Genomic DNA, 25,421 nt, shown 5'->3' with positions numbered 1-25,421 from the left:
GTGTGCGTGTCCGAGAGTGCATCTGCCAGTGAGCATGTCCGAGTGTGCATGTCCAAGTGTGCATGTCCAAGTACGCATGTCCGAGTGTGCATGTCCGAGTGTGCATGCCCAAGTGCGCATATCTCAGTACGCATGTCTGGGTGCGTATGTCCGAGTGTGCACGTCTGGGTGCGAATGTCCGAGTGTGCATGTCCAAGTGCGCATGTCCGAGTGCGTATGTCCGAGTGTGCGTGCCTGAGTGCGCATGTCCGGGTGCGCATGTCCGAGTGTGCATACCCGAGTGCGCCTGTCCGGGTGCGCATGTCCGGGTGTGCATGTTCGAGTGTGCATGTCCGGGTGTACATGTCCGAATCTGCATGCCCAAGTGTGCATATCCGAGTGTGCATGCCCGGATGGATCCACAATGTTGCTCGATTATCCTGTCATGTCTTTGGCCTTTTCATGCTCCATGGATGGTGTATTATCCTGCAGTTCATTCTGAACTTTGTTCCCTTGTAATTATACCCGATTTAGTAAAATTGTCTTTTATCCTGACAAGAGTGTAGGATGTATGAACACAGAGATATTTCCTGCCTGTTATACACCGAAAACCAGGATTTATTTATTTATTTTGATGATGCTCACCCACCAATGGAACGAGGGAGGCCAGGGTTTAATAGTGTGAGTTTCCCTCTTTCCATGGGGGAGAATGCTGAGTTGGTTGTATGACATGAGGGTTGTGCGGTATTTACCTATTTGTCCTTTTTTTGATGTGTTGTAATCTTTGCATTGACACTGGGGGAATACAATTTTAGTACCCATCATGTTATTTTTAAGAGAAGGTGAGTAGCGCTACAGCAGGGTGGTGGATAGTCGGATTGGTATAGATATGGTTGATAAGGAGGGCACAGTAGCACAGTGGGTAGCACTGTGGCTTCACAGCTCCAGGGTCCCAGGTTCGATTCCCGGCTTGGGTCACTGTCTGTGCGGAGTCTGTACGTTCTCCCTGTGTCTGCGTGAGTTTCCTCCGGGTGCTCCAGTTTCCTCCCACAAGTCCCGAAAGACGTGCTGTTAGATAAATTGGACATTCTGAATTCTCCCTCTGTGACCCAAACAGGCACCGGAATGTGGCAACTGCGGAATTTTCACAGTAACTTCATTGTAGTGTTAATGTAAGCCTACTTGTGACAATAAAGCTTCTTCTTATTATTATCTAAGGCTTTATGAGTCCTTGTCGTGGGTGAGGAAAACCTCCTTTAGAACTATTGGGGTTACATTTTTCTTTTGAGAAGGTACAGACAGATCATGTATCCTGGAAAAGACTCGCGGCTGGATTTTCCGAGTCCCTCAGCCACATGCTTCTCGGCAGTGGGAGGAGGCACCCTGTTTGCAGGTGGCGGATTTCTCTGTTCTTGCCACTGTCAATGGGGATTCCCTTTCAAACCACTCCACGTTGTCGGGAAACCCACAGCTAAGGGTGCGCTGCCGGCGGGAACAGAGAAACCCACTGCCACGAATGACCGGACATCTCAGTGTTGTTGGAGTGGGGGAATTATGTTATGGTGCACGTTTGGGTGCGGCTGATTAATGCTTGGATCTCTAGCCTTGTTAGGTTGATCTTCTTTCTTGATTTGGCTGCGCGGACAGTGGCAGTGGTTATTTGATTATTTGGCCCATGGGATGTACGGGAGGCAAATTATCTGATTATTATAGTTTATCTGAAAAGGGAAAATGGGTCAAATGTTATTGATTATGGGACAACACGAGGCTTTGATCAACCAACATGCTGGGAGGAAAGCCTACTGAAAGAACTCATCATCTGGAGCAAGAACTCTTACCTTTAGCCTTAACCCTTATTATTTTACCCCTTTCCAACCCTCTGTGTTTGTCTGTCTTGTGTGTGTGGGTAGAGGGTGGGGCAGTTAAAGGGGAGTTGGGGATTAGTTTGTTGTAGTTACTGTGTATTTCATATTTGTTCTATTTATAAATAAACAGTAAATGTGTTTCAACTTACAAACCTAGTGACTGTAATTACTGGGAACCAAGGGGCAGAAGCTTCTGGAAATTTGTCTGATAATTATTGATTAATTGACTTGTGTTGCGATTCCAGGGCCTGTGGGACTGGAATTGACCGTACACTAGGCCAGGGTGTTGTAGCACTCTACAGGTGAGTTTATCCAGCATTTTCTGTTTTTATTTCTGGCTACATGTGACTCCACATTCACAGTGATGGGTTGAATGCCCCAGAAAGCCACTCCTTTCAAAGGCAATTAGGGATAGATAACAAATGTGGGCCTGAGCGACACCCGTGAAAGAATAAGTTAGCAATGTGGACACTGGGAAGTTGTTTTCCTGGTTGGGATCTACAATACAGGGGCACAATCTCAGGACAAAGGGTTGATCATTTAGGACTGAGAAGAAGTGAAAGTTCTTCCCTCCTTTCACCTATTTCCATTGTGAACAATGACCTCTGTTCAACCTCCACCATAAGAATGTCCAGCAGCTTCCCAGTTACTGACTGACACCAGTGAGGCAAGAGACCATCTTGGAGTCACAGAAACATCTGTCTGTTTCATAAGAAATAAATCCCCAATCACTATTGCTCTTTCAAACTTCTTCCTCCCCTCATGTAGAGCTGAGACTGAGCCATGCATTATGCCAGTGACCTGTCTCAGGCTGGACTCCTCTGAGGAACCATCACCCTAACCAGTATCCTAAATGGAAACCTGGTTAGTATTCAAGATGGGGACTCAGGTAGTATCTGCCTGGTTCTCCTGGACTTTCTGGTGTGACCCATTCCCTCTCTGCTTGTAAACTCTTAACCTGCAGCATGACCACTTCTCCATACCTGTTATCCATGTAGCTCTCTGCCGCATAGATGTACCACAGTGCATCCAGCTGTTGATTGAATTTCAGAACCTGGAGCACAGGTTTCTGCAGCTGGAGATACCTGCTGCAGGTGTGGTCATTCAGCTACGGGAAGAATATTCAACCTTCCACATGTTACAGGATGGGCATTCCACACCCACCTAACCTGCTCTGCCTTAACTTTACTTGACAGTCTAGTTGTTATAAACTGAAGACGAGAAACCTGGAAATAATTGTCCCTCATTTTTTAAAAATACATTTGGAGTATCCAATTATTTTATTCCAATTAAGGGGCAATTTAGCGTGGCCAATCCACGTACCCTGCAGATGAAATGAAATGAAAATCGCTTATTGTCACAAGTAGGCTTCAATGAAGTTACTATGAAAAGCCCCTAGTCTCCACATTCTGGTGCCTGTTCGGGGAGGCTGGTACGGGAATTAAATCGTGCTGCTGGCCTGCTTTCAAAGCCAGCGATTTAGCCCTGTGCTAAACTAGCCCCTTGGTTTGTGGGGGCAAAACCCACGCAAACATGGGGAGAATGTACAAAATCCACACGGACAGTGACCCAGAGCTGGGATTGAACCTGGGACCTCGGCGTCGTGAGGCAACCTTGCTAACCACTTGCACCACCGTGCTGCTCGGCTTAATGCCCCTCATTAACTTTGACATTGTTAGTAAAGCTTATTACTACTATTATTATTGAAACCTTACAATTACTATTAAATTACCCAGATTTTGAAAGATAAATGAGCCAAATACATGCCAACGCACCACTTACCTGTTTTCTTGTGATGTTACGTATTGAACTTTTCTCAGGTCACAGCCAGTCGGCAGATATATTTTTAAACTGCTCACCACTCTCTGCACTATAAGCCCACGGTTTGGGTAACTACTTGGTGTTCAGCACAATCCTCCCTCACTGCACTGAAATAACCCACTCACCAAATCTCCAAGCCCACACTCTGTGACTAGCTGCAGCCTTTGTGCTTCATTACTTCCCCACTGTCTCAACTAATCTGCTGCTGAAACCCTCATCCTATCTTTATTCCCTTTAGATTCCAATCTGGCTGATCCTAGCTGACCTCCCACATTCTATCTTCTGTAAACTGGAAGTCATCCAAATCTCTGCTGCCCTTGTATTAACTCACAGTAAGTTCTGTTCCACCATCAGCTTTGTGTTGACTGACTTACATTGGGTGGAATTCTCCATAGCCCGACTCTGAAATCGGGATTGGCGATAGGGCGGAGAATGGCTTCCGACGCTGGATTCAGGGCAGGCGCAGGTTTGACGCCGGTTCACGATGCTCTGCCCCCTCCAAATCGGCATGAGTGCCATGCGCAGTCGCAAGGCCGTTGGCGCGTCATCAGCCGGCCACCCATGATGCTCCGCCCTCGATGGGTTGAGTTCCCGATGGTGCAGACCCCAGCAGTCAGAAACCTGGCATGCCGGCTGCTCACAGTGACCAGCACACGGACACTCATCCAGGGTCTGTGCTGCTGGCCAGGGGGCGTCTGCTTGGGCTGGGGAAGTGGTGGGGGGTGGTCAGAGGATGGGCTGTGGGGTCGGGGTGGGCTGGTTAGGGTTCCAGCACGGCCGGTGCTATGTTTTCCAGCGTGACGGTGTCGTTTGTCAGCCCTGCGCATCTGCGGCTCAGGACCCAGCGATTCTCCCTCCGTTTTCCATACGTCAGCGGGTGGTTCACGTGGCACCAGTGCTTGCCCCTCACTGGTACTGAAGTCGATCAGGAGTTTGCCCCGATTTTCACATTGAACCACCTGTAGATTCTCCGCTGGCGCCGGCACTTAGCTGCTGAAACGGAGAATTCCGTCCGTTGTCTCCAGTTAAAGTCGGACCTTGATTTTAAATTCTCATCCTTCTATCAAATCCTTCCATGGCCTCACCACCTCTGTCTCTATAATTTACTCCAGCTTCACAAGCTTCTGAAATATCTGCTCTTCCATAATTCACACCTTTTAAAAAGCACCCATGTCTTAAACTCTGAAATTCCCTTATTATATCTCTGTGTCTTTCTTCCTTTCTCACCTCCTCAGATACCGAAACAGTCTATGTCCATATGCAGCAAGAACTGGAAAAGATGCAGGTTTCAGTTGGTAAGTGGGAAGTAATATTCCACAGAACCATGGACAGTTTACAACACAAAAGGAAGTCACTTGGCCCATGGTGTCTGCACCAGCCAAAAAACAAGCCACCGGCCCAACCATCTTTCCGGCATTTGGTCTGTAACCCTGCATGTTGCTGCATACCCAGGCACCTGTTCAATGAGTTGTGCGTTTTAGCCTCTCCACCCTTTGAGGCAGTGACATTTGCATTAAAAAAATGCCAGGAAATGACCATCTCCAACAAGAGAGAATCAAACAATCTCACCTTGACATTTAATGGCATTACCATCACTGCACCCCCCCCCCCCCCCCCCCCAACTATTGACTTCTTGGGGGTTACCGATGACCAGAAACTGTACTGGACCAGCCATATAAATACTGTGGCTGCCAGAGCAGGTCACAGGCAGGAACCCTGCAGCGAGTAACTTACCTCCTGACTCCCCAAAGCCTGTACACAATCTGCAAGGCCTCAGTCAGGAGTGTGATGGAATACTTCCCAATTTCCTGGCTGAGTGCAGCTCCAACAACACTCAAGAAGCTCAACATCATTCAAGACAAAGCAGTCCCACTTGCTACGTACCCACCCACCCCCTTTAATGTTTAGTCCCTTCACCACTGACAGTGACAGCAGTGTGCAACCCACAGCAACTCCTTCAACAGCACCACCCAAACCAAGTTTCTACCATCTGGAATAACACCAGAAGACACAAGGGAAAGATTTCACCTGCATGTTCTCGCCAAGTCCTACCCAATCCTGACTTGGGAAATCTATTGCTGTTCTTTCACTGCCACTGGGTCAAACTCCAATAACTCATTCCCTAACAGAACCCTGGATGTACCTACACTAACTGGACTGCAGTAGCTCAAGAAGGCAGCTCCCCATCACCTTTTCAAAGACAATTAGGGATGGGCAATAAATGCTGACCACATCTGTGAGACTCACATCTCTGAAACAAAAATAAATCTATCATCACCGGTCTCAGTCTGGGCAGGCTGACTTGGATAGTGGGCAAATAACTGGAATCAATTCTGAGACAGGATAAACTCTCACTTTGAGATGCATGGATTGGTCAGGGACAGTCAACATGGTTTTGTTAGGGGAAGGTTGTATCTTACTAACTAAACAACATTTTGTTGAGAATGTAACAAGTAGATTGATGAGGATAGTGCAGTGGATGTTATCTGCATGGCATTTAGTAAGGTATCTAACAAGGCAGACTAGTCAGAAAAATGTAATCCCATGGGATACAGGGGAAGTTGGCTGGATCCAAAACTGGCTCAGTGACAGGAAACAAAGGGTAATGGTCGATGGATGTATTTGTGAACAGAAAATGGTTTCCAGTGGTGTTCCACAGGGCTCAGTGTTGGCCCTTGCTATTTATTGTATATATTAATGATTTGGACTTAAGTTTTGGAGGCGTGATTGGGACATTTGCAGATGAGACAAAAATTGGCCGTGTAATTGACAGTGAAGAGGATAATTGTCAATTCCAGAATGATATCAATGGCAAGGATGAGTGGGCGGAAAAGTGGCAAACTGAATTCAGTCTGGAAAGTATGAGCTAATGGCAGAATTCTCTGGCCGTTGTGATTCACTGTTCCCGCCGGCAGTGCAACGCCACCCACACATTTCCCAGTGATGTGGGGTTGGCTTCAATGGGAAATCCCATTGACAAGCAGTGGGAGCAGTGAATCGAGATTCCAGGGAACACTGCGCCACCGAGGAATAATCAGCTATGGGGAAAGTATAATCCAGCCCAATATATTTGAGGAGGGAAAACAAAGCCAGAACAAATGGTGTAAAACAGTCACCGATTCCCCGTTTTGCTGGGGGCTCGCATGCCGGCAGCATAGAGCACCTGGCTCTAGCTTCCAATACGTCACGGTGAATTGCCAGGTCCAAGGCTGTGCATGCGCATGGCGGCAGCCGCTCACGGACCTGGTCCTCCACATAATGCCCCCTCCTTTGGCTGGCTCATGAGCCCCGGACCACCCCTCCACAGTGCCCCCAGCCCCTAATAAACTCCCCCCTGCCCGCGGATCGGCCCTCTCCGACGTTGGCGGTGCTGGACTGAGTCCGCAACTGCCATGCTGAGTTCTCGACGGATGAGATCACGCGCGACCAATGCCGCCGAGAACTCGGTCGGTCGGGGTGGAATATCGGGTGGCGGGCCTCAGGTAATATCCTGAGGCTGTTGATACATGGCGCGGTGTACTCTCCGAGTATGCCACTTTGGAGGGGGTGGAGAATCGTGAAAGCGGCGCCACCCCCGATTTGGTCAGGAACTGTGATTCTCTGGCCGATCGCCAAATGCGATTTCGACGTTGGCAACTGGAGAATCCCGCCCCTGGTGACTATAATTATTGAACAGCCAAGGGCCAAAGATCTTGTGTATGTTCATAAGAATTATTGGTTAATTCACTTGTGTTGTGACTCCAGGGCCTGTAGCTGGAATTGACTAGTGTGTCGGAACATAAAACTGGGACTCGTCCAGGATTTTTGGGACGGTAAACGACAAATTTAGATCGCAATATAAATTCATAAAGCGACACATGGGGCTGGATTCTCTACCCCGCCGTGCCACATTTCTGTTTCAGCACACCACCAGGATTCTCCATTACGCCGGCTGGTCAATGGGGTTTCCCATCGTGGGGCAGTCCCATGCCGTCAGGAAACCGCGGGCTGCCGGCAAAACGGAGCATCTCGATACCAGAGAATCCAGTCGCTGGTTTCTGTGGTATAACAGGATGGCTCTGGAAGCTGCTCAGTGTTTTTGCTTTCAGGTGGGCAACTTAACCATGGTTTATTTAAAAGAGGTTTGAAAAGACAAGCGAATCAAACTGGTAGGTGAATTAAAAATAGATGTATTGTTTAGGTTGAGCTAAGAAGGTGGAGATGATTGAAGCGATTGCTCAACATTTAAATTTGATGGAGATGCTGGGAGCACAGGGAGCCCATGAGGTAGTGTTGCTTCACGGACATTTTCTGGTGCGAAAACTGAGCTGGAGAGAGTTTGGGTGCAGTTAGAGCATGGAAGAGAATTAAAGAGAACATAAATGGAACTGAGGCATAGAGAAAAAGGAAAAGAATTGGAGATGCATCAAAATGAAAGGGAGCAAAGGCAAAAAAAGAAATGGAAAAATGAAGTGGAGATGAAGCAAAAGGAAGTGGAGATGGAAATGAGGAGAGAGAAAAAAGAGAAAGAGAAAGAAAGCCAGAGAGATAGAGGTAAAAGAAAGAGAGAGACAACAAAGAAAAGAGAGATACTACCAGCTGAAAGGCACTACGAATGATTGGGAAGCTGCCAGAAAGTAGAGGAGAGCTTAGTCCGAGAATGGAACCCAGTGGCGGTATGTTTAAATTGATACAGGCCCTCCAAAAATTTGAAGAAGAGATAGAAACCTTCATTAATACTTTGAGAAATCAGCAACCCAAATGAAGTGGCCGAGAGAAAAGTGGACATTACCCCTCCAGAGTAAGTTGACAGGGAGGGCACAACAAGTTTATACTGCCTTGTCAGAGCAGGAGTCTAAGAATTATGAGGCAGTAAAAAAGGCCATCCTGGATGCATATGAATTGGTTCCCGAAGCATATAGGTAGTTTCAGAATTAAGGAGGCAACTGGGACAGAATTATGCAGAATTTGAAAAGGTTAAGCAGAACAATTTTAATAGGTGGGTACGTGTATTGGGAGTTGAAACTACCTGTGAGGCTGTGAGAGAGGGCATTCTCTTAGAGGGGTTTAAGAATGTCTCACCTACTATAATAAGGACCATGTTGAAGACCAAAGGGTACAAACTGCTGGGCAAGCTGCAATTATGGCTGACGATTGAGCTAATCAATAAATTTAAACCTTTGTTCCATCATCCCTATAATTTTGAAAAGGATAGGAAGTGGGAGAGTGAGAGGAAGGCTGATAGCTAAGGTAGGGATTGGATAGCTGGGAATGCTCCAAGATCTCTGCCTCAGACCAGAAAGGAAGGTACTGAGGCTGAAGGTGAGACTTGGAACCCCAGGTGTCACCATTGTAACACTGTGGGACACCTTCGTTCAGCATGTTGGAAGTTGCAAGGAAAGCCCATGGGACTTGAAGGGGTTCATAAAGAGGATTCAGAAAAGGGAACAAAAGTGGAGAACACTGTCCCCAGCACACTCACCCATAGCCCCACCCCCTCACCCAGAGGGTGATCGAACCCCCACCCTGCACCAACTGTCAGCATCCATACTGTGGTATTATCATAACTGTCAGCAGTATAAGGGTTAATGTAGTACCATGAATAGCCACTAGAGGGAGCTACAGATACTCCAATATAAAGCAATGATGCTGGACCTTAGAGGAGGAGTGTATGCTGGAGACAGCAGTTAGTGTGAGTAGGTTAGATTATAGGTTATACCAGTAGTGATATTAGCAGTAGATAAGTGCAGTTAGATGTTATTGATCAATTCTGAATTCTAAAGGACTAAGTATCGAAACCCAGTTTAGTCGTGTAAATAAAATCATAGCTTTGTTTCAGTAAAAGCAAGACTGTGGTCTTTGAGGTCACTACGTCAACCATCCTAAATAAGCAACACAAAGAACACCACACATACCAGCTGCTATGGCCAGGCGCCTTGGCCACGAAGGCCAATAGCTATCAACCCCCTTTGCGTCTGACTGTCTAACACTGTATGGTTTCTGTCCCCTCCGCCGCCCCGTACCACCCCCCTCCCCAGGATAAGATGGCCCACAACCGCCGGGAGAGGGAAAAGACTGGAAGGGGGACCGCCGGACCTGCGGTTCCTCACTGCAGCAGAGTAGAGGGCACTGGACCTGATCAGTGGGCCCAGAGAGAGGGCAGTTACTGAGATCGAGGTCGGCATCAGGCAAACAAGTGAGACTCCACTGAGATGCGGTTCCCCATGGTCCGTGTGTCGCCACCATCACCCCAACACCCCCGATCTACCACCACCACCTCACCACAACCCCACCACCGCCACCACACCCACGTCACCAGCACATCAAACCCTCCCCCCAACCACAGCCACCCCAAAATAACCCCCACACAACCCCCTCAACCACCACCACCAACCCCACACTGCCCCCACCACCACCACTCCACCACCAACCCCACACTGCCCCCACCACCACCACTCCACCACCAACCCCACACTGCCCCCACCACCACCACTCCACCACCACTCCACCACCACCCCACACTGCCCCCACCACCACCACTCCACCACCACTCCACCACCACCCCACACTGCCCCCACCACCACCACTCCACCACCACTCCACCACCACCCCACACTGCCCCCACCACCACCACTCCACCACCAACCCCACACTGCCCCCACCACCACCACCCCACACTGCCCCCACCACCACCACTCCACCACCACCCCACACCCGCCCTCCACCATCACCTGCCACCCCAACCCGCGATCCAATCATCCGACATGTCTTGTGATTGCAGGATCTCCTGCCGATGAGGCAGGCACTATGGTGTTCCCTGTCCCCAATCACAACCACAGGTGGAGAGCAGTGAGCAAGAGGACACGGACAGGGATAGGAGCCCTTGAACCGCAGCCTGAGACACCTCGGATCACCAATCCAGGGACAACACTGACTTCCCATCACAGCTGTCTCCAACGCCAACTAACCTCGGTTGGGCATGTTAGTGAAGAGGCTCCTCGGGCACTACCTCGTGTGTCCAACACAGATGTAGCAGGTGGAGGTAGGAACCCCCTGAAGGGGTGGACAGTCAAAGGGCGGCCCGAATCCAGGGCCTAGCTACCGTCCAGACAGGTTTTGGGCTTCTGGAATGGGTGGTCCCATCAATAGTGGAGATGCAGTTCCAGAGTCAGGGACTGCATGAGGGGGTGTCGGCAATCACCCAGCACCAGCAGGTGCAGATGGAGGAGTCCAACCGCCTGCAGGGGCAGGAGGTGGTGCAAACCATGCGTGTGACTCAGCCAAGCACCACGTGGGTGGCATCTGTGGTAGAGGCCTTTGGGGCGGCAAAGATTTCAGCCATGGTCAAGATGTCCAACGCCTGGAGTACTTTGTCCGGGCAGTGGCAGAACCTGGGACAGGGCTGCCCTATCACAGGCAGCCATGCACCAGGGCCACCTGCAGATTGCAGCGGCACTCCAGAGCATGGCCCAGTCACAGCGGGTCATGGCTGAGGGCGTCAGTGGCATTGCCTGTGCACTGGTTGACTTGGCACAGATCCAGACGGAGGTGGCGCAGTCATTGGCTGACGTTGCACAGATCCAGAAGTAGGAAGCACAGTTACAGCGTGATGTGGCACAGTCCCAGAGTGAGGTGATCCAGACCCTGCGCTTCATGGCCGTGAGCATCGACACCCTTGTCGGGATGGCAATGGGTCTCCAGGACTGGCAGCGGCAGGTGGCGGGGGATTCGCAGGAGATGGCTCCACTCGCACCCCCGTCCTATAGAGTCCGGGGGCCATACGGCACCCCGAGGGAGGAGGAGGAGGTGATGGGACCTGTGCCGGTGACTCCCGCAGGAGAGGTGCTAGAAACCACAGAATCTCGAACTCCACCCCCTACCCCCCTCCTGTCCCTGGCACATCTGATAGGCAGCGGATAGAACATGGTGGCAACATGCCACCCAAGCAGCAGTTGGGTCCATCCCAGTGGACGGCCATCAAAGGGGACCCAGGTCCCAGAGCAGGAATCGCAGCGGGCCGCCTCCACTCCTGATGTACCCTCTAGGATCCACCTGGATGCAGTGTTAGGGCCATAAGGCCAGACAGGTAGACGCCAGTTAAGTTGGCATGGGTGCATCACATAGGATAGTGATAGTGGGTAGGGCACAAATCTGGATATATATGTTCACAGTTGCATAATAAACACAAGTTCACAATGTTTCACCCTGCCTCGGTGCTCTGTCAGAAAGGTGTGAGGGATGATGTGGGCTGGCTGCAGAGGGGTGCTGGGGGCGGTGGGGGAAATGGGCACACCTTTGGGGTGGGCATGGCTCAGGGACCCCAGTTAATCCAGAGTTCAACGATCCCGTGCCCCACCCCCAACCCTCTCCACCCCAACCCCCATTGTCCCCACCACCCCCACCCCAAGGGTTCAGTCGGGCAGTGTGATGGAATGGCCAGCTCGCATGCAGGGATCACCCAGGTGGACGGTGGAAAGTGCTTCCATGGGCTGGAGTCAGACGTTGTCAAATGCTGTGGAGCACCAGAGCTCATCGCACAGCGGGTCGTCATTATTCTCCATCCCATCGACCAGATCCGCTGTTACTGCCAACCCAGGGTCCACACCCCACAGTGAGGGAGGTAGGGATCACGGAGTGGGTTGCAAAGGGGTCGGGGGGTGGCACGAGGGGTGGGGGGTGGTCATGTGAAGGGGCAGTCCATGCCGCTGGCCAGGCCACCCAGTCATTGAACTTGGAGGTGATTAGAGCGTCCAGTGCTTGCCAGCCCTTGTGCACACTATGTGTGGCCTCTTGTGCCTGCCCGGGCCCCATATTCTGCCCACCCTTGCCCTCCCACCCATACTACTCATCGGACAAAGCCTGCCGTTCATCCTCCTTCTCCAGCACGTCATCCCTCTGCTGTGCGATGTTGTGGAGAATGCAGCAGGACACCACGACGTGGAAGACCTTCCTGCCACTATACTGGGGGCCCCCTCAACAGCAGTCCAGGCACCTGAACCACATCTTCTGGATGCCGAAGCACCGCTCGATAACACCCATGGTTGCTGCACGGGTGTCGTTTTAGCGCTGCTCCGTGTCGGTCAGTGACCTCCAGATCAGCGACGACCCCAATGGGTAGCCCCTGTCGCTCAGGAGCCAACCCCCAGCTGGGCTTTGGTTTGGCTTAATGACCGATTCTCCAGCCAATCGCCTTTCTCGATTCCGGCATTGGCCGATGGAGAATCCTGCCATCTATATTCTTTCTGGTTAGAAATGAACAGTAATTATGTTTAAACTTACAAACTTGGTGACTGCATTTATTGGACAGCCAAGGGTCAAAGATCGCGGGCGGGATTCTCTATCAGCCGACGCCGAAATCGGGAAATGCGATTGGGTAGAGAATAGCTGCCAACACCAAAATCGTGGCAGGCAACGATTTGATGCCAAATCGCGATTCTCCATCACCTCAAAAACACCTTGAAGAGGTGAGGAACTGTGTGCCAGGATGAAGGCACCATGCACACTGCCCGGGCATCGGGAGCAGATGTGCATGATGTGTGTCTCATGGTCACACAGCAGCTGCACATTGATCGAGTGGAACTCCTTTCACTTTGTGAAGACCGGCCTGTCTTGGGCCCGTGTTCCTAGAGTGACATGCATTGCGTCATTCAGTCCCTGGACCCAGGACATCTCGGCGATGTCGGCGAACCCCGCTGCCCAGGCATCCTGTTGGGTGTGGTGCACATTGAAATGGATGTGTTGTGCTGACTGGGTATATAGGGCCTCCGTGACAGCGTGGATGCACCTGTGCACCGAGCTCTGAGAGATCCCGGACAGGTCCCCACTCGGTGCCTGAAAGGGCCCGTGGAGTAAAAGTTCAGGGCGACTGTCACCTTGATGGCCACCGGAGGCAGTAATTCCTCCCGGCGGAGCCAGAGCATCGTCGAGGCCCCGGGGAATACCTGGTCAGGCCTGCTAATGATATGCGAACAGCATTTACTGTATGAGCAGAGTATACCGCATTGATGCCGCTGTCAAGGCACCGGAGCATAGTATTCTGGTGAGTGCCGGCACCAGGTGTCCGCCCAATCACCTTCCCAATTCAGGCATCGACATGGAGGACCCCACCATCGATATTTGTTCTGGTTTGAAATAACCAGTAATTGTGTTTAAACGTTTAAACCTAATGACTGCAATTATTGGACAGCCAAGGGCCAAAGATCTCGGGCGGCATTTTCCATTAGCCAACGCCGAAGTTGGGAAATGCGATTGGGCAGAGATTAGCTGCCGACGCCAAATCGGTGGCAAGCAGCAATTTGACACTAGATCACGATTCTCTATCACCTCGAAAACGGCATTAATGGTCTGGATTCTCGGATCCCCGAAATCGCGCTCGGCGACGGGGTGGAGAATCCCTGATGGTGACAGAATCGGGGGTGGTGCCATTTTCACGATGCCCCGCCCCCTGAGACACGGCATACTCTAGGAGTACACCGCACGCCGTAGCCACGGCCTCAGGTCATTGCCCCGCAATGCTCTGTCCCCGACCGGCCGAGTTCCCGATGGCGTGGGACACGTGAGGTCTCACCCGTCGGGAACTTAGCATGGCGGCTGTGGACTCAGTCCAGCGCCGTCACAGTTGGCAGGGGGCCGATCCGCGGGCAGGGGGGCTTTAATCAGGGATCGGGGTACTGTGGGGGGGGGGGAGGGGGTGCAGTCCAGGTAGCGCGAGCCGGCCGAAGGGGGTACTATTGGTTGATGTGGTGTATATGGATTTCAGTAAGGCGTTTGATAAGGTTCTCCACGGTAGGCTATTGCAGAAAATAAGGAAGTATGGGATTGAAGGTGATTTAGCGGTTTGGATCAGTAATTGGCTAGCTGAAAGAAGACAGAGGGTGGTGGTTGATGGCAAATGTTCATCCTGGAGTTCAGTTACTAGTGGTGTACCGCAAAGATCTGTTTTGGGGCCACTGTTTGTCATTTTTATAAATGACCTGGAAGAGGGTGTAGAAGGATGGGTTAGTAAATTTGCAGATGACACCAAGGTCGGTGGAGTTGTGGATAGTGCTGAAGGATGTTATAGGATACAGAGGGACATAGATAAGCTGCAGAGCTGGGCTGAGAGGTGGCAGATGGAGTTTAATGCGGAAAAGTGTGAGGTGGTTCACTTTGGAAGGAGTAACAGGAATGCAGAGTACTGGGCTAATGGCAAGATTCTTGGTAGTGTAGATGAACAGAGCGATCTCGGCATCCAGGTACATAAATCCCTGAAAGTTGCCACCCAGGTTAATAGGGCTGTTAAGAAGGCATATGGTGTGCTAGCCTTTATCAGCATGGGGATTGAGTTTCGGAGCCACAAGGTCATGCTGCAGCTGTACATAACTCTGGTGCGGCCACTCCTGGAGTACTGCGTGCAGATCTGGTCACCACATTATAGGAAGGATGTGGAAGCTTTGGAAAGGGTTCAGAGGAGATTTACTAGGATGTGCCTGGTATGGAGGGAAGGTCTTACGAGGAAAGGCTTAGGGACTTGAGGTTGTTTTCGTTAGAGAGGAGAAGGCTGAGAGGTGACTTAATAGAGACATATAAGATAGTCAGAGGGTTAGATAGGGTGGACAGTGAGAGTCTTTTTCCTCGGATGGTGATGACCAACACGAGGGGACATAGCTTTAAATTGAGGGGTGATAGATATAGGACAGATGTCAGAGGCAGTTTCTTTACTCAGAGAGTAGTAGGGGTGTGGAACGCCCTGCCTGCAACAGTAGTAGACTCGCCAACTTTAAGGGCATTTAAGTGGTCACTGGATAGACATATGGATGGAAATGGAATAGTGTAGGTCAGATAGGCTTCAGATGGTTTCACAGGTCGGCGCAACATCGAATGCCGAAGGGCCCATGCTGCGCTGTAATGTTCTATGTTCTATTTTTGTGGTCCTTGTCCGTGGGCTGTATCCGCCATGAAGCCGCTGCAGGCTGTCGCTGTGCGCATGCGCGGCCATGGACCCGGCAATGCTCCAGGCCATGTTGGCAGCTAGAGCTGGGAGCTCTGCACTGCCTGGCTGCTAGCTGCCCCCCCCCCCCCCCCCCCCCCCCCTTCCCACCCTCCCCCCCCCCGGAACAGGGAATCAGTGGCCGTTCTGCAACAGTTTTCCTGGCATTAAAAAACAACATTTTCACGCCGGCGTGGGGGACTTAGTCTCCCAAACGGAGAATCCAGCACCATGTGTTTAATTCCGCACGTCCAGTAGACACCATTTGCAATACATTAGCGGACCCAACCCAATATTCTCCAGGGCCTCCGATGGGCTGAGTTCCTGATGGACTGGTTCACTTGTGCTTCTAAAAATAGTGAAACTGGCATGGCGTTTGCTGAGGGAGAGAGAGCGGGTAGGTAAAGTGTCTAACATCGCTATATTTTGCTGACAGCTGTGTCGCTGGCTGGACGGTTTCTGCCAGGGCTGGTGTGAGTGGTCGGGGGCGGCCAGGAGGAGGGCTGTGGGGTCGGGGTGGACGGGCATGGAGCACCATTGCCACAGCCAGCAAGGCAGCCATGCAGCTGAGCACACCGCTAACAGCCCATTGTGAAGTTAATGTAACGGGTCATATAGGTGTCCCCCCCAGGGCACCCCCCTGAGTTCCCCCTTGCCCCAGAAGACCCATCAGCTGCATGGGCGCACACCAGCACAACCAATGCCACCTTGTTATAGTAAGAAGTCTTACAACACCAGGTTAAAGTCCAACAGGTTTGTTTCAAACACGAGCTTTCGGAGCACGGCTCCTTCTTCAGGTGAATGAGCCGTGCTCCGAAAGCTCGTGTTTGAAACAAACCTGTTGGACTTTAACCTGGTGTTGTAAGACTTCTTACTGTGCCCACCCCAGTCCAACGCCGGCATCTCCACATCATGACCTTGTTATAGAACATAGAACAGTACAGCACAGAACAGGCCCTTCGGCCCTCAATGTTGTGCCGAGCAATGATCACCCTACTCAAACCCACGTATCCACCCTATACCCCTAACCCAACAACCCCCCCCCCCCCCAACCTTACTTTTATTAGGACACTACGGGCAATTTAGCATGGCCAATCCACCTAACCCGCACATCTTTGGACTGTGGGAGGAAACCGGAGCACCCGGAGGAAACCCACGCACACACGGGGAGGACGTGCAGACTCCGCACAGACAGTGGCCCAGCCGGGAATCGAACCTGGGACCCTGGAGCTGTGAAGCATTTATGCTAACCACCATGCTACCGTGCTGCCCCGTGGGGAGTGCAATGTGTATGTGCGGCTTGTCAGCCTCCTGAGTGTCAATCACGGACTTGGCGAATCGCTCACCGCTTTTCATTGGAACCAATTGTGTTCCACGTGGCACCGGTGCCCCCTCATGGTAGCAGAATCGGTGCAGGTGTGGCGCTGATTTTTCTGTTGTGAAAGCCCATGGATTCCCTGTTGGTGTCAACATTTAATTAGGGCTGAATTCTCCGCCATCGTGGTTCTCCATTTTGCCGGCAGCCTGGGGTTTGCCGACGACGCGGGGCTGCCCCACAATGGGAAATCCCATTGACCAACCGGCAAAATTAAGAATCCCGACGGTGTGCTGAACCAGAAATCTGGGGCGGCGGGACAGAGAAACCCGACCCTGGTTTCAGGAACGGAGAATCCCGCCCGCTCGTGTTTTCACATAATAACAATTGGTTAATTCACTTGTGTTGTACATCTGGGGCCTATGGGGCTGGAATTGACCAGGCAATAGTCGTGCAGAGGGACACTGGCCATATGGGTGCCCCATCGCACCACCCCCCTCACCCCAGGGTGTCGTAACAACATGGGGGAAAACCATTTTTAACCCAGAGAGTGGTGTGTGTCTGGAGTTCATTGCCTGCTTTGATGGTGGAGGCAGATATCCTGAGTTCATAGGAAACTTACCTGGATCAGCACCTGAAGTGTTGTCTCCTGTAAGGTGACAACCAGGTGCTGGAACTGGGATTAAGTGAGTGGCTAGTTTCTTTTTATTTCCTCTATTTCAGTCTGCACGGACTCAAATGGGCTGAATGATCTCCTGTGTCATAACATTTCTATGATTCACTCCCCATTTCCGTCCAGAATTTCCTTTCACTTGTGAACAAGATCCTTGCCATCCATGGCCTTACCGGGAATTATTTAATCTACTCAATGGTCTTGATGGAAACTGACTGAACTTTCGGGCAGCATGGTCGGCAGAGGTTTGGAAGGTGATGGGCCTGTTCCTGTGCTGTACTTTTCTTTGTTCTTTGAAGGGTGATGACACCTTCTCCCTAAACAAGGCAGACCCATCTGGCTCTGTCCTTCACTACTCACCCAGCTGAAACCAACATGATGGTGTTCTAGGACTTAACTCTAAAACCCCTTGGTCTGTCCCACCTGGCTACATCTCATCATTTGAGAATTTCACCTCATTTCATTTCTAATTTTTCAATACAACCCACCCAAGGTTATCACCATGACGTTTTGTTGCTTTCCCACTCACCGCCTGTACTCAGTGCCTTCCGATCCTCCTGTACAACCTCCTTTGTCAAGGGTAAACTCTTCCTTTCCATTTGGCTGAGAGCAGAAAAGAATTCCTTTAAACTGTTTGATTCCAGCTTCCAAACACTTGCATCAATGTTTTCACCGTCCTCCTCCTCTTCCTCCTCATCGCTATCATCAGGACTCCTCTTGTTGGCAGAGTTTACAGAAGTTGACCTTTGAGCAAATACGGCTGAATTATTGAATTTGAAGTGAACTGGAAAACCTTTTTTATCTTTGGGACACGGTACCTCAGCAACATTGATGGCCTCCAGAACGGGAGGAACGTGCCCATCTGCAAATGTCACCAGGATTTGGATATTCTCAGCAATATCTTTACCAAAAATGGAAAGTATTGAATCAAAGATATATTTCTGTGTATCAGTCAGACGAGCCAATGAGGCTTGAGCAACAAAACACACAACATCGATCTGATCAACACCATCTGGGGAAGTAAAGAACTCTTGGATCTGATCAGTGATCAGTTTATCTCGGGTTATCCCCCTGGTATCTCCGAATCCCGGTGTGTCAATGATAGTGAGAGAGTAATCAATCTGGAATCCTTCTCGATGGTGGAGTTCATAGGCAGTGATTGAGGATGTCTGACTTTCAGCCTGGGATCTTCCTGTTCCTTCATCTATTAATTTATATCTGAAATTGTCCTCCCATTCCACACCCAGGATGTAGTTGATCATTCCATTGATGAGGGTTGTTTTTCCTGCTCCTGTTGCTCCAAGAACCATTATTGTCCTGACACTGTGTGTTGTGGTTGGTTTTCCGAAGGAGCATTTTACACAGTGTCCATCCTTGTCAAGTTTCTTCTTCTTTAAGGGGAGGGTGTAAATGGAAGGGCTTCCATTGGCTGTTAATGTACTTTTTCTGCAAAGTTTCTCAGCCAGTCTCTTTGGTTTACTTTCTGTTTCTATTAAAACCTCATCGCTTGATTCACTAGAACCCCCTTCTCCACAGACAGCCGACACTCGCACTCTGTAGGATGTCTTGGGTTTCAATCCCTCTAAAGTATAACGACATTTACTATCTGTTGTCGTTATTTCCTCCCATAATCCATTCTCTGTGCTGGAAGTAACTGTATTTTCTTCTCTATATTCTACCCTGTACTGAACTATCTCAACACCAGCTCCAATCTCAGTCGGCCTGTTCCAGGTGAGTATTGCAGCATCCCAGTAAACCTGGAGTGTTAAAGGTTTACCAGGTGGACTTGTAGAAAGTGTGGTGATACTGTAACTCTCACTGACCATGCTGACTCCTGCCTTGGTCACTGCTCTGTATTGGAATTGATATTCCTGGTGTGGCTGTAACCCAGATATTGTGAAGGATTTGGATGTATCGGATGTATCCGCAGTTGTCCATTCCTCCTGTTGGGTAGCCCGGTACTCCACCCTGTACCCAACAATCTCACCAGCTCCGTATCTCGGTGGCTGGAATTGGAGGGTCACACTGTCATGTGTTGTTCCACTAACCACAGGTCTCTCTGGCTGCGATGGGGGTTTGAAGCAGTGACTGACCACAATCCCTCTCTCATACAGGGAAATCGATGCTCCCACATTACTGTCATCCTGCACAGAAGCAACAATGAACTTTGTTTTCTCTCGTGCTCTGTTGGCTGTGGAAAAATCCAGGAATATGCGGGAGCGCTCCCTCATCTTCTGGGATACAGACACTGAGTTAAACCACTGCAGGGTGTGATGTTCTGCACTAATCCGGTCAGCAGGATTTGGTATCTGCATTTTCTCAGCTGTGTGAGATTGTAGGTAACTGTCCGCTTCTGACAGATAGAAATCCTCTTTATGCAGTGATGTGAATGTGAAGCAGACCACATACTCTGTCTGTGAATCCAACACTTCTCTATCTAACTCACTCCTTGATTTCACAACGTGTATATCTTTCAATATTGAGAGATAAGATTTCACCACATTCATTTCCCTCTCCTGGTCATCCAGCCATTTGATCAGTGACTGGTGTTTGAATGGTGATTGTTCCTTGTTCTTCAGAATATCCACCAGTAACCCTTCCTCCTCCCCACCTCCACGGATAGATGGTAAAACTCTGGATAAAGTCTTCTGGAAAACCAGTTTGTGCTCCAGACACATCTCACGGAATTTAATTATCCGGTTCCCAATCTCTGGAAATTGAACAGTGACACTGTCTCTCATCATATCATTGCATCTCATCACTGCCTCATTGAGCTGCTCCAGCACAGACTGGCAGCGATTGACCAGTCCGACACTGATGTCTCGTACCAGCTGAGCAGCTTTGGAGTCCAGTTTGTTGAGTGGGAAGAGCCAGACTCTCATGGGCACTGTGTGCTCTCCATCCCGTCCCAGTAACTTTGGGAGGGTTCTGTAGATGTTAATGGCATCTTGGAATGTGGTGGGATTGTTTTCCAGGGAGAAATCCCCATAAAAGGTGCAGCTGAATTTCTGGGCATTTGAGTTTTCTTCATCTGTCATTTTTAGGGAGGCCTGACCCTCAAGTGAAATCCTCGGAATATTTTTAATCATCACCTCCAGGTTGCCCTGAATATCCGTTAGGTTCTCTGATGAAGAAACCTCTTGATCAAACACAAAGAAAGCCTGAGCTCCATACAGCACTGCTGTAACCACGTGAGTTGCTATTCCCTGATCAAAAACATATGCGTAGGTTATGTTCTTCTGCCCCAAGTGGCTCATTGTCAGCTGCTCAAACCTGGTTGTTGTTCGGTACTGAAAGGTCACTCGGGCCTGATGCTTCGATTTCTTTGTGTCATTGAGATATTTCGCTGATCCTTTCACCTCGACAAATCCAGACAATAAACTTGCTTTCAGTGAGCCGTTCACATTCAGAGCAGAGGTTTTATCCTCAATCGAGTCGGTGGATATGATGCAAAACTCAGTATTACGCTGTGACCGTCCGTGGGACTGCAGTTTCTCTAAATCCCACAATGTGACACCTGGAAAAGACACAAAATAATACATTTATAAATATTGAGATTAATAGTGGAAATTAGAAATGTGAAAAATCACACCAGTGCAGAGCACAAGAGATTCCACATAGTAACTTTAACGCCCGAGTATTGAAAAATGACAGGAGGGAGGAAAGAATGGAATTTCGAGGATCACAGCTTTGTCCCGGGATTAGTAGGTAATTTGAGGGTGAGGATCACACGGGTTTTACTGAGATTAATCTAGAATCTGACAGAGAGGATCGATCACACGGCTCTTACTGAGATTAATATAGAATCTGACAGAGAGGATCACACAGCTCTTACTGAGATTAATATAGAATCTGACAGAGAGGATCACACGGGTTTTACTGAGATTAATCTAGAATCTGACAGAGAGGATCACACGGCTATTACTGAGATTAATATAGAATCTGACAGAGGATCACACGGTTCTCACTGAGATTAATATAGAATCTGACAGAGAGGATCACATGGCTCTTACTGAGATTAATATAGAATCTGACAGAGAGGATCACACGGGTTTTACTGAGATTAATCTAGAATCTGACAGAGAGGATCACATGGCTCTTACTGAGATTAATATAGAATCTGACAGAGAGGATCACACGGGTTTTACTGAGATTAATCTAGAATCTGACAGAGAGGATCACACGGCTCTTACTGAGATTAATATAGAATCTGACAGAGAGGATCACACGGGTTTTACTGAGATTAATCTAGAATCTGACAGAGAGGATCACACGGCTCTTACTGAGATTAATATAGAATCTGACAGAGAGGATCACACGCCTCTTACTGAGATTAATACAGAATCTGACAGAGAGGATCACACGGCTCTTACTGAGATTAATATAGAATCTGACAGAGAGGATCACACGGCTCTTACTGAGATTAATATAGAATCTGACAGAGAGGATCACACGGCTCTTACAGAGATTAATACAGAATCTGACAGAGAGGATCACACGGCTCTTACTGAGATTAATATAGAATCTGACAGAGAGGATCGATCACACGGATTTTACTGAGATTAATATAGAATCTGACAGAGAGGATCACACGGCTCTTACTGAGATTAACATAGAATCTGACAGAGAGGATCACACGGCTCTTACTGAGATTAATATAGAATCTGACAGAGAGGGTCACAGGGCTCTTACAAAGATTAATATAGAATCTGACAGAGAAAGTCACACGGCTCTTACTGAGATTAATATAGAATCTGACAGAGAGAATCACAGGCTGTTACTGAGATTAATATAGGGCGCGATTCTCCACAAAAGCGGAGAGTCGTAAAGGCTGCCGTGAAACTGACCGTGTTTCACGGCAGCCTCCGCGCCCCCTCCCTGGACTCGATTCTCCCCCCCGGGCGCGGCTGCGAAACACGGCATCGCGGGCTTAGCGACCGTCGCTAAACCCGCGCGCCAAACGTCACAGCGGACGACGCGCACGATGACGTCAGCCGCGCATGCGCGGATTGGACGGCTCCAACCCGCGCATGCGCGGATGACGTCAACAAACATATGCGTTAAACCCGCGCATGCGTGGGCCGTCATGCCCCTCAGCCGCCCGGCGGACTGATCCTGCGGGGCGGCGGAGGAACAAAGAGTGCGTGGGTATCGGACCCGCTGCCCGCGATCGGTGGGCACCGATCGTGGGCCCATGCCACCATTGGCACGGCCGTGGTGCGGCCGTGCCAATCGGTGCCATGGTTGTCCGGAACGGCACTGTGTGGCCGTTTTCACGAACGGTGAGAGCAGGTGTGTTTGCGTTCGTGAAAACGGCCGTAAAGGCCTGGGAACTCGGCCCATCGGCCAGGGGAGAATCGTTGTTCGACGTAAAAAACTGTGAGCAGCGATTCGTGTCGTGGGGCGGCCGTGGGGGGGGGAGAATAGCGGGAGGTCGGGAAAAATGTCGGGAAGGCCCTCCCGCTATTCTCCGACCTGTCGTGGGCAGCGGAGAATCGCGCCCATAAAATCTGACAGAGTGGATCACACGACTCTTACTGAGAATAATATAGAATCTGACAGAGGATCACACGGCTCTTACTGAGATTAATATAGAATCTGACAGAGAGGATCACACGGCTCTTACTGAGATTAATATAGAATCTGACAGAGAGGATCACCCGGCTCTTACTGAGATTAATATAGAATCTGACAGAGAGGATCACACGGCTCTTACTGAGATTAATATAGAATCTGACAGAGAGGATCACACGGCTCTTACTGAGATTAATATAGAATCTGACAGAGAAGGTCATACGGCTCTTACTGAGATTAATATAGAATCTGACAAAGAGGATCACACGGCTCTTACTGAGATTAATATAGAATCTGACAGAGAGGATCACACGGCTCTGACTGAGATTAATATAGAATCTGACAGAGAGGATCACACGGCTCTTACTGAGATTAATATAGAATATGACAGAGAGGATCACACGGCTCTTACTGAGATTAATATAGAATCTGACAGAGAGGATCACACGGCTCTTACTGAGATTAATATAGAATCTGACAGAGAGGATCACACGGCTCTTACTGAGATTAATATAGAATCTGACAGAGAGGATCATACGGCTCTTACTGAGATTAATATAGAATCTGACAGAGAGGATCACACGGCTCTTACTGAGATTAATATGGAATCTGACAGAGAGGATCACACGGCTCTTACTGAGATTAATACAGAATCTGACAGAGTGGATCACACGGCTGTTACTGCGATGAATATAAAATCTGACAGACAGGATCACACGGCTCTTACTGAGATTAATACAGAATCGTGATGGGTGCCAGGGCCAGGGATGTCTCAGATCGTGTCTTCAGGATCCTGAAGGGGAGGGTGAGCAGCCAGAAGTCGTGGTGCACATTGGTACCAACGACGTAGGTAGGAAAAAGGATGTGGAGGTAATAAACAAGTTTAGGGTGTTCGGCTGGAAGTTAAAGGCCAGGACAGACAGAGTTGTCATCTCTGGTTTGTTGCCGGTGCCACGTGATAGCGAGGCTAGGAATAGGGAGAGAGTGCAGTTGAACACGTGGCTGCAGGAATGGTGTAGGAGGGAGGGCTTCAGGTATTTGGATAATTGGAGCGCATTCTGGAGAATGTGGGACCTGTACAAGCAGGACGGGTTGCATCTGAACCAGAGGGGCACCAATATCGTGGGGGGGAGGTTTTCTAGTACTCTTCGGGAGGGTTTAAACTAATTTGGCAGGGGATTGGGAACCGGATTTGTAGTCCAGCAACTAAGGAAGCCAATATTCAGGACGCCAAAGCACGTAGTGATGCAGTGGGGAAGGTAACAATGACAAATGAGAGTACTTGCAGGCAAGGAGATGGGTTGAAGTGTGTATACTTTAATGCAAGAAGCATCAGGAATAAGGTGGGTGAACTTACGGCATGGATCGGTACTTGAGACTACGATGCAGCCATCTAAGATGGACACTGGGCTACAAAATGTAGAACCGCAAAGACTGCAGGGAAAAACAGTCATAGTAAGGACAAACAGCTTGCAGAAGACTGTTTTGCATTCTGCACGTCCAGAAACCAGTTTCAAGCCAGGTGCAGAGTTTCAGCCAAAGGTGCAAACGGGAAACAGATCTGCATAGTAATGAGGTGATCCCGATCCAGGTCCAGGACAATAGAAACATTTAAGTATCGATGGATACTTTTCCATAGACGCCCAGACAGAATGGCGCCAAAGCAACCAACACAAAGAGCCGTAGGGACCGCCCCACCCATCGAGGAACGACCCTAGGATTGGGGAGTTCGAAAGATATCGATTGGGAAAGACCCAATCGATGAGGGAGCCGCCCCAAGGGGGCCTGAACCTCCTGGGACCTATAAGAGTAGGTCCCGCACATGGTTCGGTCTGTTTGCTCCAACTGTTTGCTTCCAGACTCCGGCCCAGACCTGTTGCAGCGCATCCTGACTCCAGTTTTCATCACCGGCCGTTGAGCGTCAGCCATCGAACTGTAAGTGCCAACACAACGATCGCTACGTGATCCAGACCTTGCTAGCCCTTGACAACTTTGCCAGTCAGAAAGTTACAGACCAAGAACGGGACGAAGGCCTTGCTCCCTGACCTTGCCTGTTCCTGTCTAGATAAGTATTTAGTTGTTTAGTATTAGAAGTGAGTTAGTCTCTTTAGCGTATGCATGAGTATTTATTATATTTGTTATAATAAACACCAATCGTTTGGACTTACTAATCGGTGTATGGATTTATTACTTTGAACCTGACCTTGATATACTTGTGACGGTGTCTCAATTCGACACCTGGCGACT

General features: G+C 49.7%; 2 protein-coding genes across 2 annotated transcripts in view; both read right to left on the bottom strand.

The window, feature by feature from the left end:
• LOC119975575 (interferon-induced very large GTPase 1-like) overlaps nucleotides 1-19,028 on the bottom strand; it is a 60,052-nt gene extending 41,024 nt beyond the window's left edge. Inside the window, 1 exon segment of the mRNA XM_038815364.1 lies at nucleotides 18,130-19,028. Coding sequence (XP_038671292.1) covers nucleotides 18,130-18,910 — 781 coding nt within the window. The 5' untranslated portion in view covers nucleotides 18,911-19,028.
• A 23-nt stretch (nucleotides 19,029-19,051) lies between these two features.
• LOC119975574 (verrucotoxin subunit beta-like) overlaps nucleotides 19,052-25,421 on the bottom strand; it is a gene marked incomplete at its 3' end in the record, with an annotated part of 275,562 nt that continues 269,192 nt past the window's right edge. Inside the window, exon 3 of the mRNA XM_038815363.1 lies at nucleotides 19,052-21,117. Coding sequence (XP_038671291.1) covers nucleotides 19,052-21,117 — 2,066 coding nt within the window. The remainder of the gene's footprint in view (nucleotides 21,118-25,421) is intronic.

This window comes from Scyliorhinus canicula, chromosome 13 (genome assembly GCF_902713615.1).
Source record: "Scyliorhinus canicula chromosome 13, sScyCan1.1, whole genome shotgun sequence".
Lineage (NCBI taxonomy): Eukaryota > Metazoa > Chordata > Chondrichthyes > Carcharhiniformes > Scyliorhinidae > Scyliorhinus > Scyliorhinus canicula.
The sequence above is the reverse complement of the archived record's forward strand: the minus strand, read 5'-3'. Positions and strand labels throughout refer to the sequence as shown.